The sequence below is a fragment of the Natrix helvetica genome, assembly GCF_964273705.1.
Source record: "Natrix helvetica genome assembly, chromosome: 1".
NCBI classification, from domain to species: domain Eukaryota; kingdom Metazoa; phylum Chordata; class Lepidosauria; order Squamata; family Natricidae; genus Natrix; species Natrix helvetica.
Genome location: NC_138548.1, coordinates 20467334 through 20480740, shown reverse-complemented (window position 1 = coordinate 20480740; position 13407 = coordinate 20467334). Strand labels below are relative to the sequence as shown.

The 13407-nt window shown below is 42.3% G+C and overlaps 1 protein-coding gene across 3 annotated transcripts in view; it reads left to right on the top strand.

Annotated features, from left to right (window-relative positions):
* The first annotated feature begins 2398 nt into the window (after positions 1-2398).
* The window catches only part of ZNF414 (zinc finger protein 414), a 39610-nt gene continuing 28601 nt past the window's right edge, over positions 2399-13407 (top strand). The window contains exon 1 of one of the 3 annotated variants that reach the window (XM_081943066.1): positions 2399-4217. In XM_081943066.1, the coding sequence (XP_081799192.1) occupies positions 3990-4217 (228 nt within the window). In that variant the 5' untranslated portion in view covers positions 2399-3989. Of the gene's footprint in view, positions 4415-13065; positions 13253-13407 lie in introns of those variants that run through there. The other 2 variants (XM_081943067.1, XM_081943068.1) reach the window with 2 other exon arrangements.

Genomic DNA, 13407 nt, shown 5'->3' with positions numbered 1-13407 from the left:
GATAGCAACCTTCCAAAGCTGCCGACAGATTTTTGATATCTGTAGGAGTGGACAGACTGCAAAAAGCAGTCTACTCACTGTGTCCCAGAATATCCACGTTAACCTCCTCTCCTCCAACATAACCCTGCTTATCCTGCTCCTGGCTATCTGAGCTGAGGCATATGCCCACATGTGCCCCCTCTATGATGGCAATGGTTGACCTTTACCTTCACAAAGGAGTGGAGTCATGAAGGAAGGGGAGGTGGGATTGATGACATCATGCCGCCTTCTGGGTCACTGCACACTTTCACAGCCTTGGTGTTGTTTTAACAAAGCACAGAGAATCTTGTCTTCTCTCTATCTCAAGGGACACACAACATGAAGGAATCTTACCACATCAGCCAAGTCACTTTGCTCTCATCACAATGAGCTAAAGTAGGCTTCTCAAACGGGGGGGGTTTCCACATGTAACCTTCCAGAATACCGTGTCAATTTGTTTTCTGGGTGTTCTGAATTACAGGCCCAATAGATCTGACGGGAACCAGGTCTGAAATAGAATAAACTATGTACAATAAAGTTTCTCCATTGACTGGGCTGATGCTAGGTCCATATTACCTATATCCCTGATATGCATCAACTATATGCGGTAATTGGTTATGGTTTTGTTATATAAGCTGACTAGAGTTGCAGGTAGTCCTCAACAACCATTATTTTAGTGACCATTCAAAGTTACAATGGCATTGAAAAAAAGTGACTTATGCCCGTTTTTCACACTTATGACCATTGCAGCATTCCCATGGTCATGTGATCAAAATTCAGGCACTTGACAACTGGCATGCATTTATGATGGTTACCGTATCCTGTGATCCCCTCTTGCAACCCTTCTGATGAGCAAAATCAATGGGGAAGCCAGAGTCACTTAGCGATCATGTTACTAATTTAATAATTGCAATGATTTACTTAATAACTGTGGCAAGAAAGGTGGTAAAATAGAGCAAAACTCATTTAACAACGGCCTTGCACAGCAACAGAACGTTTGGGTTGAATTGAGGTCATAAATCAAGGACTACCTCTACTCAAGTGACTGAGGCAGCATATGCAGGTAGTCCTTGACTTCCAACAGCTTGTTTAGTGACCAAAGTTACAACAGCACTGGAAAAAGTCACTTATGACCATTTTTCACACTTATGATTGTTGCAGCATCCCCATTATAATGTGATCAAAATTCGAATGCTTGGCAACTGATTTGTATTTATGACGTTTGCAGTGTCCTGAGATCATATGATCCCCTTTTGCGATCTTCTGACAAGCAAAGTCAAGGAGGAAGCCAGATTCACTTAACAAACATATTACTAACTTAAATGCAGTGATTCACTAAACAAGTGTGCCAAGAAAAGTTGTAAAATGGGGGCAAAGCTCACTTAACTGTCTTTACTTAGCAACAGGAATTTTGGGCTCCATTGGGGTTGTAAGTTGAGGGCTACTGGTATCTGTTGAAAAATTAATAACTTACTTGGTGTAGTAGATAAAAGTGCCAAGACACCCAAAGAGGGAGAAGGAGGAGGAGGAGGAGGAGGAGGAGGAGATCTATGCATGTAGAAAATAATATATTAATTGCAACAGCCTTCCCCAAATTGTATTAGTTCACTACCAATAATCGTAAACTGAATATGTAAGCCATTGCAAAAAAGCCATTGCATGTGAAAAAATATCTTACAATCTTTCCATCTGGTGCTTCTGAGGTATATTGGATGGCAACTGTCAGCATGCCTAAAGGGAGGATAATGGGAATTGTAGTGCATTTTTATTGGAAATTATGGAATTATAACTCACCATTTGAGCTGTGGCGGGGGGGGGGAGCTAAAAAGTCTGGAAATATTGACAGGGGACACACACACACACACACAGAGTGTGTGAGTGTGGTGGTATGTAGAGCAAAAACACTTTTCTATGTATTTGAATAATGATGGAGCCATGGAAATGCTTCATAGCTGTATTATTTTCCTTTTGAACGCCTCCTATCTTTTCCTTCTTGGAATCCTTCTCTGTGGTTTTGGAAATTTTAGATATGTGTAAATGTTTATGTATTCTGGAAACCTACACAAAGAAATGCCATAGGGTACAGCAATGTTTATCATCCTCAGCAACGTATATAGACGAACTACTAGCATGCTGGCTGGGGAATTCTGGGAGTTGAAGTGTCCACACAAGATAAAAGTTGCTCAGACTGGGAAACGCTGGAGTAGAGGATCAACGGTACCGCTCTAGCCACTACCTCTGTAGCTCTGAAAGAAAGCATCCTCGTTTCCACGGCAACCGCGGACCGGCCCGGGAAGTGATGTTAATTACTTCCGGAGGCCACCACACAACTTCTGCAATGAAACTGGCGGGCTTTCGGCTGAGGTGGCTGGACGCCCCTTGAGTGACTCCTTTTCCCTCCGCCCAAGAGAGGCCCCTGCGAGCCGCTGGCGGGAGGCAAGCAGGACGGCTTGGGAACCCAGAGGGGATGGCGTGGCCCCCCCGTAAGGAGGGAAGGGAGGGCGGCTGCGGTTAGTTGCCCCTCGCGCTGCTCCTTCCGCAGCTCCCACCGCCTTTTTCTCCATCCAGGAGCGAAGGCTTTGCCCCGCCGCGAAAGTGACCTCTCGGAGGAATGCGAGGGCGGACATAAGGAAAGGGAAGAGGCTCCGTGGCGCCACGAATCTCGAAGGACGGGATCACTGGAAGTAGATGGGGGAAGCCTTTAAGAGGAAGACCGGGCAAGAAACGGGACTCAGGGTGAATTTGAGGAAAAACAAGTTGGTATAGCCGTAAAAGGAAAGAAGGGAGGGATGCCAGCAGCCTTCCCATCGGAAATAAATGGACCAGAGCAGCCTTAAGATAAAGAGTATAGCAATGCCCGCTCCATCACAGCAATCACAGGATCCTCTACAACTCAAGAATGACCTAAGAAAATTGCATCAGAAGCCAGAGCTATAAAGCTCAACAGTTTGTTTAGTAGCTGTTCAAAGTTACAGCGGCACTGAAAAAAGTGACTTACGACCGTTTTTCACAGTTACGACCTTTGCACCATCCCCACCATCATATGATCAAAATTCAGATGCTTGGCAAAACTGGTTTGTATTTATGACTGTTGCTGTATCCTGGGGTCACATGATCAGCTTTTGCAACTTCCTGACAAGCCAGTCAATGGGGAAGCCAGATTCACTTAACTGTCTTATCCACTGCAGTATTGACTTAACAACTGGCAAGAAAAGTGGTAAAATGGGGCAGAACTCACTTAGCAGATGTCTCACTTAACAACAGACATTTTGGGCTCAATTGTGGTTGTAAGTCATGGACTGCCTGTACTGAATTGGAGCATGGGTTCTTTTGAAGGTGGTAGTATAGTCTTTATTGTCATCGTACAAAATAAATACAATGAAATTGGTAGCAGGTGGAGTGTCCCAAAAAGGAGCATCAGTTAAGCCTAAGGAGAAAAGGGTGGGAGCTGCTGTACAGGACAGGATAATTTCACAAGAAATCAATGAATTATTGGAGCAACTCAAGGCAGAAAGACGAGTGGGAACTCTTTAGAGACTTCAGTACTCAAAACCAATTACATTTGGAACAGATCCATGATGGACATATGAGTGAGTATAGAGCAGAAGCAAAATGACCATCAGAACCTGATCAGACATGAAAGCTGAAGGAGAGCAATTCAGTAGCAGAATTTTGATGAAGACCCACAAAACTGAAATGATTCAGCCTTTCTTGAGACAACAGTTGGGCATTATTGGCTCCATTACAGAAGTGAGTTCAAATAGCACTAGAGCTATGCTGAATATGTGGATATCCCATGAACAGGTGGCATTATCAGTGGATGCAGCAATGTAACATCTTTAAGAACAAAAAGAGATAGCAGCATCTACTGCTAAGTTTGCTCCCACTACTCCGAATGATAAAAAAAAGTCCAAGACCGTTGAGATAAATACTGGCATCGTTAGCTAAACTCAAAATAACTCCAGGATTTCATGATAATGACGTATGTGGACTTCAAGATGAAGTTGGTAGAAGCAGCCATGGAAAAGGAAGAAACATTGCACCCAGGGAGCTCCCAGAATGGGCTCGCCTACTACATTGGCAGCATGAATTGGAGGATAATCTTGCCGCATCATTTGCAGATCTTAGGTTCCAGAAGTTTGTTGCTTAAGTCTATAGTATTCAGCCTACCAGTGAAATGGTACTTTGCAGAAAACCGGGTAAGATACTTTTAAAGAGATCATGAAGAGATTCTTGCAGTTGATCGAAACCAAAATGAAACTGATTCCCTGAAAGCCCCACTCTTTACCCAGGCGCATTTATTACTGCTACCTACAAGATGATATGGAGAAAGGTCTTTTGGGATCTGGTATTTGTCCACAAGATATTGGTGCCTTGTCCCAAGGACAAAACACAGGTAAGGCCTTTTCTAGTGCCAAAGGCTTGTTTCCATAGAATCTTGAGCTATGGCAAACATCTCAAATTTTCTCTATTTTCTTAACTATACTGTGTCGTACTGAGTTGCATTTTGAGAACAATATACTTTAAAGGGGGTAGGAATGGAGAAGTATTTTAATTTTATAATATGTATTTGCTATCCCTAGCAACACCACCACCACCATCATCACCAGTTTAAATTAAAAGGAAACATTTGATTCTACAAAACCAGGGTGACTGAAGTTTCAAGACCTGTTTTTCCCTTTTAATAAGATATAGTACTGGCAGAATTTGGCTGTCTCATGCAAAATGTATTCCTCAGAATGCTGATTCTTAGACAGGATGCCTTAGTGATATCTTTCTGATTAGCATCTGCTTCCAACTTTTTATAGCTGTTTGTGGATATGAGACCTACAACTCCTTTTTGTTGCAATAACTGAAGATCCTGCACACTTCGTGGAAATAGCTGAAGAATTTCATACAGCTCTTCCTCAGTGAAATGTGTAAGCTCAGTTGACATTTTAGATAATAATCTTAAGGCCCAGTGGACTAAATATGATTTAAAGCTGAGGATTATGTAGTTGAACTACGTATATCCCATAACTTTTCTAAACACGGGGTTCTCTCGTCCCTGTTATTTTAGTTTAAACTAGTTGTTTGCAGACCTCTCTGTTTTGGTGGAGACTAGTACAGTTAAGTTTTCCTCTTTGGTAGAGGTGGAGATTGTGTGCCCTTCTCCTTAATACTGATAAATTCAAATGCCATTGATAAAATCACCCTTTATTAAAAACAGGCCAATTGGTGTAGCAATTAAGGACTTAGGCTAGAAACCAGGAGATTGTTTTTGTTTTGCCTTGGGCACAAAGCCAGCTCTTGGGCCATTCATTCTCACTCAGCTCTAGGAAGAAGGAACAGGCAAACCACTTCTGGAGATGTTGCCAAGAAAATTTCAAGGACTTATCTAGAGGCCATGTAGGAGTCAAAATTGACTTTTACTAAAAACAATAAGCCACTGACTTTGCAAGCAGCTCATAATCATTTTCTACTAGAATGGTTGAAGAACTTCTACAGTTTTGTAGCTTATAGGAAAGATACCAAAAATAATTTTTTTGGGTTGAAATAGAGAAGTAACTGAGAGAAACATATTTTGATTAGGAGTACTGTCATATTTATTTTTTCCTCTGCTCCCTCCCTTTTCTCTGACTCAAATCTGCCAGAATGGAGCCTTCATATAACAATTTTAATGAATTTATGACATCTTTGGGTATAATCTCTTCCTCCTATTAGTTGCTTTTTTAAAATATCTTCAGAAGAGTGGGTAGAATTTTCAATTTAAGATGCCAGATGCAATTTGTTGGAAAGCCAACAAAGTTTTGGAAAGTTATGTTGTTCTACTGATTAAGGCTAGAAACTGGGAGACTATGAGTTCTAGTCCCAATTTAGGCATGAAAAACTGCTGTGTGATTTGGGACCAGTTGTGCTCTTTCAGCCTATAATGTTAGGCTGGGTGACAAGGTAGTTGGTTAATTCCTGTTGCAACCAATGGATCAACACTTACTTGATCTGCAAAAAAGCAGACTTTGCACTAGCAGAAAAAATGTGAGGAAGAAAAAACATAGTTTTGTTCCTAAATAATACTTGGTGACTCAAAGTGGGATGTTGGTAAGGGGTCAGCTTCTTGGTAATAGATACAGAATGAAGCTGGTTCCAATAGTTAATACACTTTTTTTTAGAATTTTATTGGTTTTTAAACATTTATGGGGAAAGGTAAAAGGGTACATAGAAAACTTTGGCAGCTCCCGTGCTAGTGGTAGAAATCCCCCCAAATCTCACAATTTTTACAATGTTAAAGACAAAGTATAAAAGATAAGCAAAAACAGAACCTTGTTCTACATTATATCAGCCATGTGTTCAATTATCTCTTTTTTTGTCACTTTCTAGTATATCAACATTTACAATAATATTTCAAATGCATTTATTTTTGTGACCTGAGCCTTTTCGATATTGCTCCCTCCTCCCTGTCCCCAGATGGAGCCACAGCCCCTCCCTCCCTCATATCTTGTACATTACTACCTTTTTCACTACCTCCCATATTTCGTCCTCTAGGAGAGAGGCATGTTTTTTAATGAAGGCTTCTGCCTCCCCCACTGTATTAATTCTAATTCTGTTTCCCTCCCAAAAGATCAACATTCCCTCTGGCAATAACCATCTAAACCAAACTCCTTTATTATATAATTTCTTTGATAAGGAGGAATACTTCCTCCTTTTCTCTCTTATTTTTTTATGTTTGGAATTTCCTTAAGAATGGTAATTTCTTTGTCTTTATATTTTAATGGTCCCCCCCTTTGAGCCCCTAGCACCTCATCCCTCATGGTCCTCCTAAGAAATTTAACATGTACCTCCTTTGGAACATTATGTGTTCTAGCGTATGCTGAATTAATCCTGTAAACCAGATCCATATCCCACCACAACTGTTCTTTGTCTCTCTTAATATATTCTGCTAAAATTGTACTCATAATATCCTTAAGATCTTCATTTTCTGTCTCTGGTAGGTTCTGGAATCTGAGAAAAAAGGACACTCTTTCAAGTTCTATCTTGGCCATAAAGTTTTCCAATTCTAAATTTCCCTTCCGGACTGCCTTAACCTCCTCTCCTAGCCCAGCCGCCCCCTCCTCCAACACCTTAATTTTTTGTTTGTTTTCTGTTATTTGGTGTTGTACACCTCTGAAGCTGGTTCCAATAGATAATACACTTTTGAGTGAGATTCTATAAGTGGGAAAACATTTTCCTCCATTTTCCACTCTTTTGTGTTCCTTGCTTAATTTTCTGCAGCTGAATAAATCTTGGTTTGATTTTAAAAGCTGTGCTTGGATGAATCCTGGTCAGTGGTTGAAGTCACATTAATACCTTTGGCTCCATTTCAGATGTTCTAAGGGCTTCTATCTCAGTCATCATAGTCTTTTTAGACTTTTTAAAAATATCCTGGCTGGGAGAGAATAGCATCTGAAGGCCACTTGCAAGTTCATTCATTTATCCACTTAGCAAAGATGAGATTTAAATGGGGGAATCAGAGAGGAAACCTCATATATGATGTTTAATGTTAAACAAAATGACACAAGAAATGTAATAAATCTGTCACCTGTTTAGTGAATTTTCAGATGTTCAATAATGTGGTTTACTTTTACTGCAGGACTGAATTTTGACCTACCACATTCCAGAGCTACTTCTGCCCAAAATATTATTTGGTTCACCAAATAAAAGGATTGGGTTTTAAAGAAGATATTCTAGTCACTGTACTTAAGCACTTTACAGTTTTAATTATGTTTGCATTTTATGTTCAGATGTTAAAAGATATCAGAGAGAAATGAGCATTTTTGTCTTTTAAAAAGGTAAACATCACTGAAGTTGAACTCTTTTCCTATTAGTAAATGCAGACATCCATATAGTTTTGGGCAACAATATTAAATAGTTTTTTTCCCCAGCTTTCCACTCTATTCTATAGCTTGAAGATTTCCTAGTGGAAAGGAAATCTAGCTATGTGCTTATACTGGCTTATATAAATTGCAGTGAATTCAGTGCACCCTCTTGGGTCTCTGCTTAGGTTATGAGGCTCATTATTTGAGAAGTTCACATGTGGGGAATGGCTTGTCTACTTACAGAATAATAGAATAACAAAGTTGGAAGGGACCTTGGAGATCTAATCCAACCCCCTGCTCAGGCGGGAAACACGTTACCATTTCAGACAAATGGTTGAACAATCTCTTCTTATTTGGCAATAGTTTAATTTTTTTGGCAGTAAACTACTTTTTACTGCTTTGGGGAGTAAATAAGTAGTTTACTTATTTGGGAGTGCTGTTGTTTACTTTTTACAACTAATGTAACCAGCTGCTTTAAAAAGTGCTGTTCTGGCCATACTATATTTTTATTTAATACATGTATATGCTGCTCTGATCAAGAAATTCTTTGAAAAGTACAAAAGGCCCTCTAAACTTGAGACATGGCTGTCCAAATTGCAGGGAAGAGTATGAATGAAGGGGTAAAATGTTGGACCGGGAGTTGCAAAACCTGACTTCGTGTTCTCACTTTATTTCATGGAGTTTGTTGGGTGACAGTCACACAACCTTTAAACCCAATTTACTTCTTAAGGTAGCTGCTGTGGATGTAAAAGGTAGAAACCATACATACCACCTTGAGAAAAGGCATGCAGTAAATCCCGTATTTTTTGGAGTGTAAGACTCACTCCCCCCCCCCCCAAGAGACTGAAAATTTGGGTGCATCTTATACTTTGAATGTAGTTTTTTCAAAGCTTTTTTTCACCCCTAATAAGGTGCTAACAAGTGAAGCAATCTTCCTTGCTTTGCCCTCATTGCTGCTCCCTCCGACAATGAGCTGGGCTTTAGAAGCTGTTTTTTATCCCCAACCAAGGGATCAAAAGCGTCTGTCCACACGCTCAAAACCAGCAAACGTATGTGGTGAAGCTGACCATGCTAAGGACGCTAGCGAGATGAATACCTGGCAGGCAGCATTTTTTTCTCCTATTTTCCTCCCCAAAAACTAAGGTGTGTCTTATACGCCGAAAAATATATAGCTAATCCTCGACTTATAACAGTTTAGTGACCATTCAAAGTTATAGTGACACTGAAAAATGTGGCTTATGATCGTTTTTTATAGTTACCACCTTTTCAGATGTTTGGCAACTGGTTCATATTTATGACAGTTGGTGCATCCCGGGGTCATGTGATCCCGTTTTGCTACCTTCTGATGAGCAAAGTCAATGGGGAAGCCAGATTCACTTAACAACTGGGTTACTAACTTACCAACTGCAGTGATTCACTTAACAACTGTGGCAAGAAAAGTCTTAAAATGGGGGGAAACATACTTAACAAATGTCTTACTTAACAACAGAAATTTTGGACTCATTTGTCGTAAGTCGAGGACTATCTGTACTGACTTTTATTTCTAACTCAGTTATCTTAAAGGAAAACAAAAGGAGTCGACATGTGACATGAGGTTGGCATCATTAGTGGAATATTCTTATTTTCATCCTCAAGAGTCCTTCTTATAACCCAATTTGTTTTCTGTGGCGGCACAGAACTTTTATTTGTGGGCTTGGGGACCAATCACCAGCCAACAGGGAATCCAGTTGATCAAACTCACAAAGAAATACAGGTAGTCCTCAAGTTGCAACCACAATTGAGCCCCAAATTTATGTTGCTAGGTGAAACATTCGTTAAATGAATTTTGCCCCATTTTATGAATTTTCTTGCCACAGTTGTTAAGTGAATTGCTGCAGTTGTTAAATTAGTGATACGGTTGTTAAGTGAATCTGGATTCCCCATTGACTTTGCTTGTCAGGAGGTTGCAAAAGCTGATCGCCTGACCCCGGGACACTGCAACCGTCATAAATATGAGCCAGTTGCCAAGCGTCTGAATTCTGATCATGTGGCCATGGGGATGTTGCAATGGTCATAAGTGTGAGAAACGGTCATAAGTCACTATTTTCTTTGCCATTGTGCCATTAGTGACTTTGAACAGTCACTAAATGAACTGTTGTAAGTCGAGGACTACCTGTAGTTGGGGCTGTGCCATAATGATCCCCATCCAAGAAAAAGCTTTTGACAGCCGTTGCAAACCATGACTGGGTTTACACACGCGTGTTCAAGCCAACAGTGCGGCTTGCTTGGCCAGGCTTGTGAATTCGGCCATTTAAAGAACAAAGTCGTAGCTTACAATCTAGCGTGTTAGGTAAACTTAGCTGTGATTTATTTGATGTGTTGTGAACCAAACCAAATGTAGCTTATCCAGCAGGCCTCAGGGAAGCAAACATGCCATAAACAGCCGGCTGCCGGTGCTGGGGAAGATCCTTTCACCTGCATCCTTGAGCTTTGGGGGAGATTTACTATCCTCCACAGCTGGTATGAAAAACGAATGGGCTAAAATGCCAAAGGAGAGAGAAAGTGCCATTCCCTGCTCTTCATTTCACCTGTCACGGCATATATCAAGCCTTTGGCCATTCCCTGCCTTTGTCTCAGGGGGCTTTCTTTTGTTCTTCTCATGGCATTAGAGAGCTGAAATAATGGGAGGGGGGAGGAGGAGGAGGGGTGAAATCTCATCTTTTGTTGCAGCTGATTCAGCAAGTTCAGATTCTAATTTTTAGAAAGACTTCCATTTGTGGGATATGTGTGGTCAAGGCGCAGCTGAGAAGCACAGCTATACAGTCTGCTTTTCGAAGCTCCTTTGTTCGAACCTTAAACATATTCCTTTCTCTTGCTTCCTCTGCAAAATATATGAATTGATGAAGCGGTTGTTTTTATATCTGCAGCTGCTTGGATACGGCCTTGGGTTCTTGTGGGTGGGTATGTAGGTTTGAATATATTAGCAGTTTATAGTTCAGACAGGGAAGGCCTTTATTCTTTGTATAGGTACATGATAAGCTCATGCATTATGCAGCTATATTAAAATCAAGTTTGAAGGTTTTACCTATATGCAAATAAGCCTTATATTGTTGCAGTGTGGGTGGTTCTGATTTAGATGTAGGTTTAAACAGCTATGCCCTGACAGGCCATGCCATTCCAGCCATTGCAGATTTCACTTTCCTGATTTTCCAGGCCGCTTCATACATACAGGGCTAATATTTGACAGAGCCTGACAGGAGGAAGGGCAGTAGAGGGTCTGTATGATTCCCATTTTTTTAATCTTTTCATTGAATGCAGGAGACTCTGCTGCTATCTGCCCGCCTGCCCACTTCTTGTTTTCACGTGGGTGTTTTTTTAATGCCCCTCCTGATATTTACTAGTAGAAGGAATGATTGACACATATCCGTATCTATTATCGTGGGCTCATTTGTTTTAAATAAAGCAGACTCTTACAGATGGAACTGAATTTAAAAAAATACTGTAACTTCCCTTTACTGTAGACATAACTGTGTGCGTAAACAAATAAACTTTGAAAGTTATTTCAGTGATTAAATTCCAAAGGTGCTTTTTCAAGAGGCAACAGGATTTCCTTGTTTTTTCCTTGAAGACGTTTTGCTTCTCATCCAAGAAACTTCTTCAGCGCCGACTGGATGGTGGGGAATGGAAGGATTTATATTCCTTGCAGAGAGCTGGACATTTGGATTCTTTTAGAAAGCCACTTGGAGGTTTATCTGTGTCCTCAGGGTCACCCTGAATGCAAATGGGTGTGGCGCTTCTTGGAACTGCTGAAAAGTTTGTGTTGTGGCGCTGTGCTTCTTTTGCAGGATGTTGCACTCTAAAAGAATGCAAATGACCAGCTGTCTGCAAGGAATATAAATCCTTCCATTCCCTGTCAGTCGCCTCTTGGAAAAAAAGCACTTGGGGGATACCTATGACCTGGATGACTGAGAATCAACATAGGCATTCAGTGATTGAGCTTTTATCCTATCTTTATTCCCCACTGTGGAAGTACATGGATTCTTACATGCCTTTCTTGTGTGGCTGCTTCTGAGATTGCGAGCGTGGTCGTAGGCCGTGTGGATTTTACCTACTTTGCCAAGTTTGGGCAAAGCATATTTAGGACATGCCAAGGGAGGTTTCAAGAAGCTTCATTCTTAAAAACTCCGCTTCTGGTGATACCCCCCCCCCCGCCCTATCAGGCATCTCTCTCTCTCTCTCTTTCCCCCTCTCTGTCTGTCTGTCTCCCTTCTGTCTCTTTTTTTCTGTCTCTCTCTTATCACTGTTGCTCTATCTCTCCCCTTGTTCCTGCCTCTCCCCCTCTCTCTTGTCACTCTCTCTATTCCCCTCTGTCTCTTTCCCTTTCCCGTACCTCCCTCTCTCTCCCCTGTGCCCCTCTCTCTCACTCTGTCACTCTCTTTCCCCCTTTACTCTCTTTCCCCCTCTCCCTGTCCCTCCACCCTCTCTTTTCTCTCTCTCTGTCTCTCTGTCCCTGTTCCCCCCTCTCTCCCCCCCTCTCCCTGTCCCTCCTCTCTCTCCTTGTCCTTCTCTCTTCCCCTCTGTCCCTCCCTCTTTCTCTCCCTCTCTCTTTCTGTCATTATCTCTCTTCCCCGTCTCTCTCTCCTCCCTCTCTCTCCTTGTCCCTTTCTCTTTCTCCCCCTCTCCCCTTTATTTTTTGTCACTCTCTCTGTCTGTCTCTCTCTCCCCCTCTGAGTCTCTCTTCCCCTCTGTCTGTCTGTCTCTCTTCCCTTCTCTCTCTTTCGCTCTCTCCCTGTCCCTCTCTCCCTGTCCCTCTCTCTCCCTCTGTCACTTTCTCTCCCCTTCCCTTCTCTCTCTCTCTTTCCCCTCTGTCTTTCTCTGTCACTCTGTGTCTCTCCCCCCTCTGTCTCTCTTATCACTCTTCCCCTCGATCTCTTTTGCTCTCTCCCTGTCCCTCTCTCCCCCCTTCTATTCCCTTCTCTCTCTCTCCCCCCTCTGTCTCTTTCTCTGTCACTCTCTCTCTGCGTGTCTCTCTCTTTCTCTCTGTCACTCTCATCCTCCCCACTCTCCCCCCTCCCCACTCTCGCACCACTGGGGGGGAAGGAGCCTCTAACGCGGGCTCCCTCCTCTTTGAAAAAAATCCCCGCCCCTCCTTTCCTCTCTCTCTCACTTTCTCTCTCCCCCCCCCCGCCCGCCGCACTTCCGATCTCGCGACAGCTGCGACCGCGTTAAAATGGCTACAGTGTAACCCTCTTTTTCCGCCTTTGATGCTGCTGGAGTCGCGGCGGATCTCTCCCCTCCCCTCCCCGACCCCAGGATTTCCTTTGAGCCCCTCCCCCCCTTCCAAGATCTTATCCTTCTTTCGGAAAAGCAGCCACGTCTGAGCGAGACCCCGGCACAGCTCTCCCTCCCCCCCTGGAGAAATGGTAGGTGGGCTGTTGGCGAAGCCGAAGGTGTGTGTGTGTGTGTGTGTGTGTGTGTGTTTTGCGGTTCTTTTAAAAAGATCGTAGTCTTTTAGGGTTTCTCTCCCTCCCTCCAGGTCCCTCCTTGGGTCTAGCATATCTCCCATTTCATTGTGTTT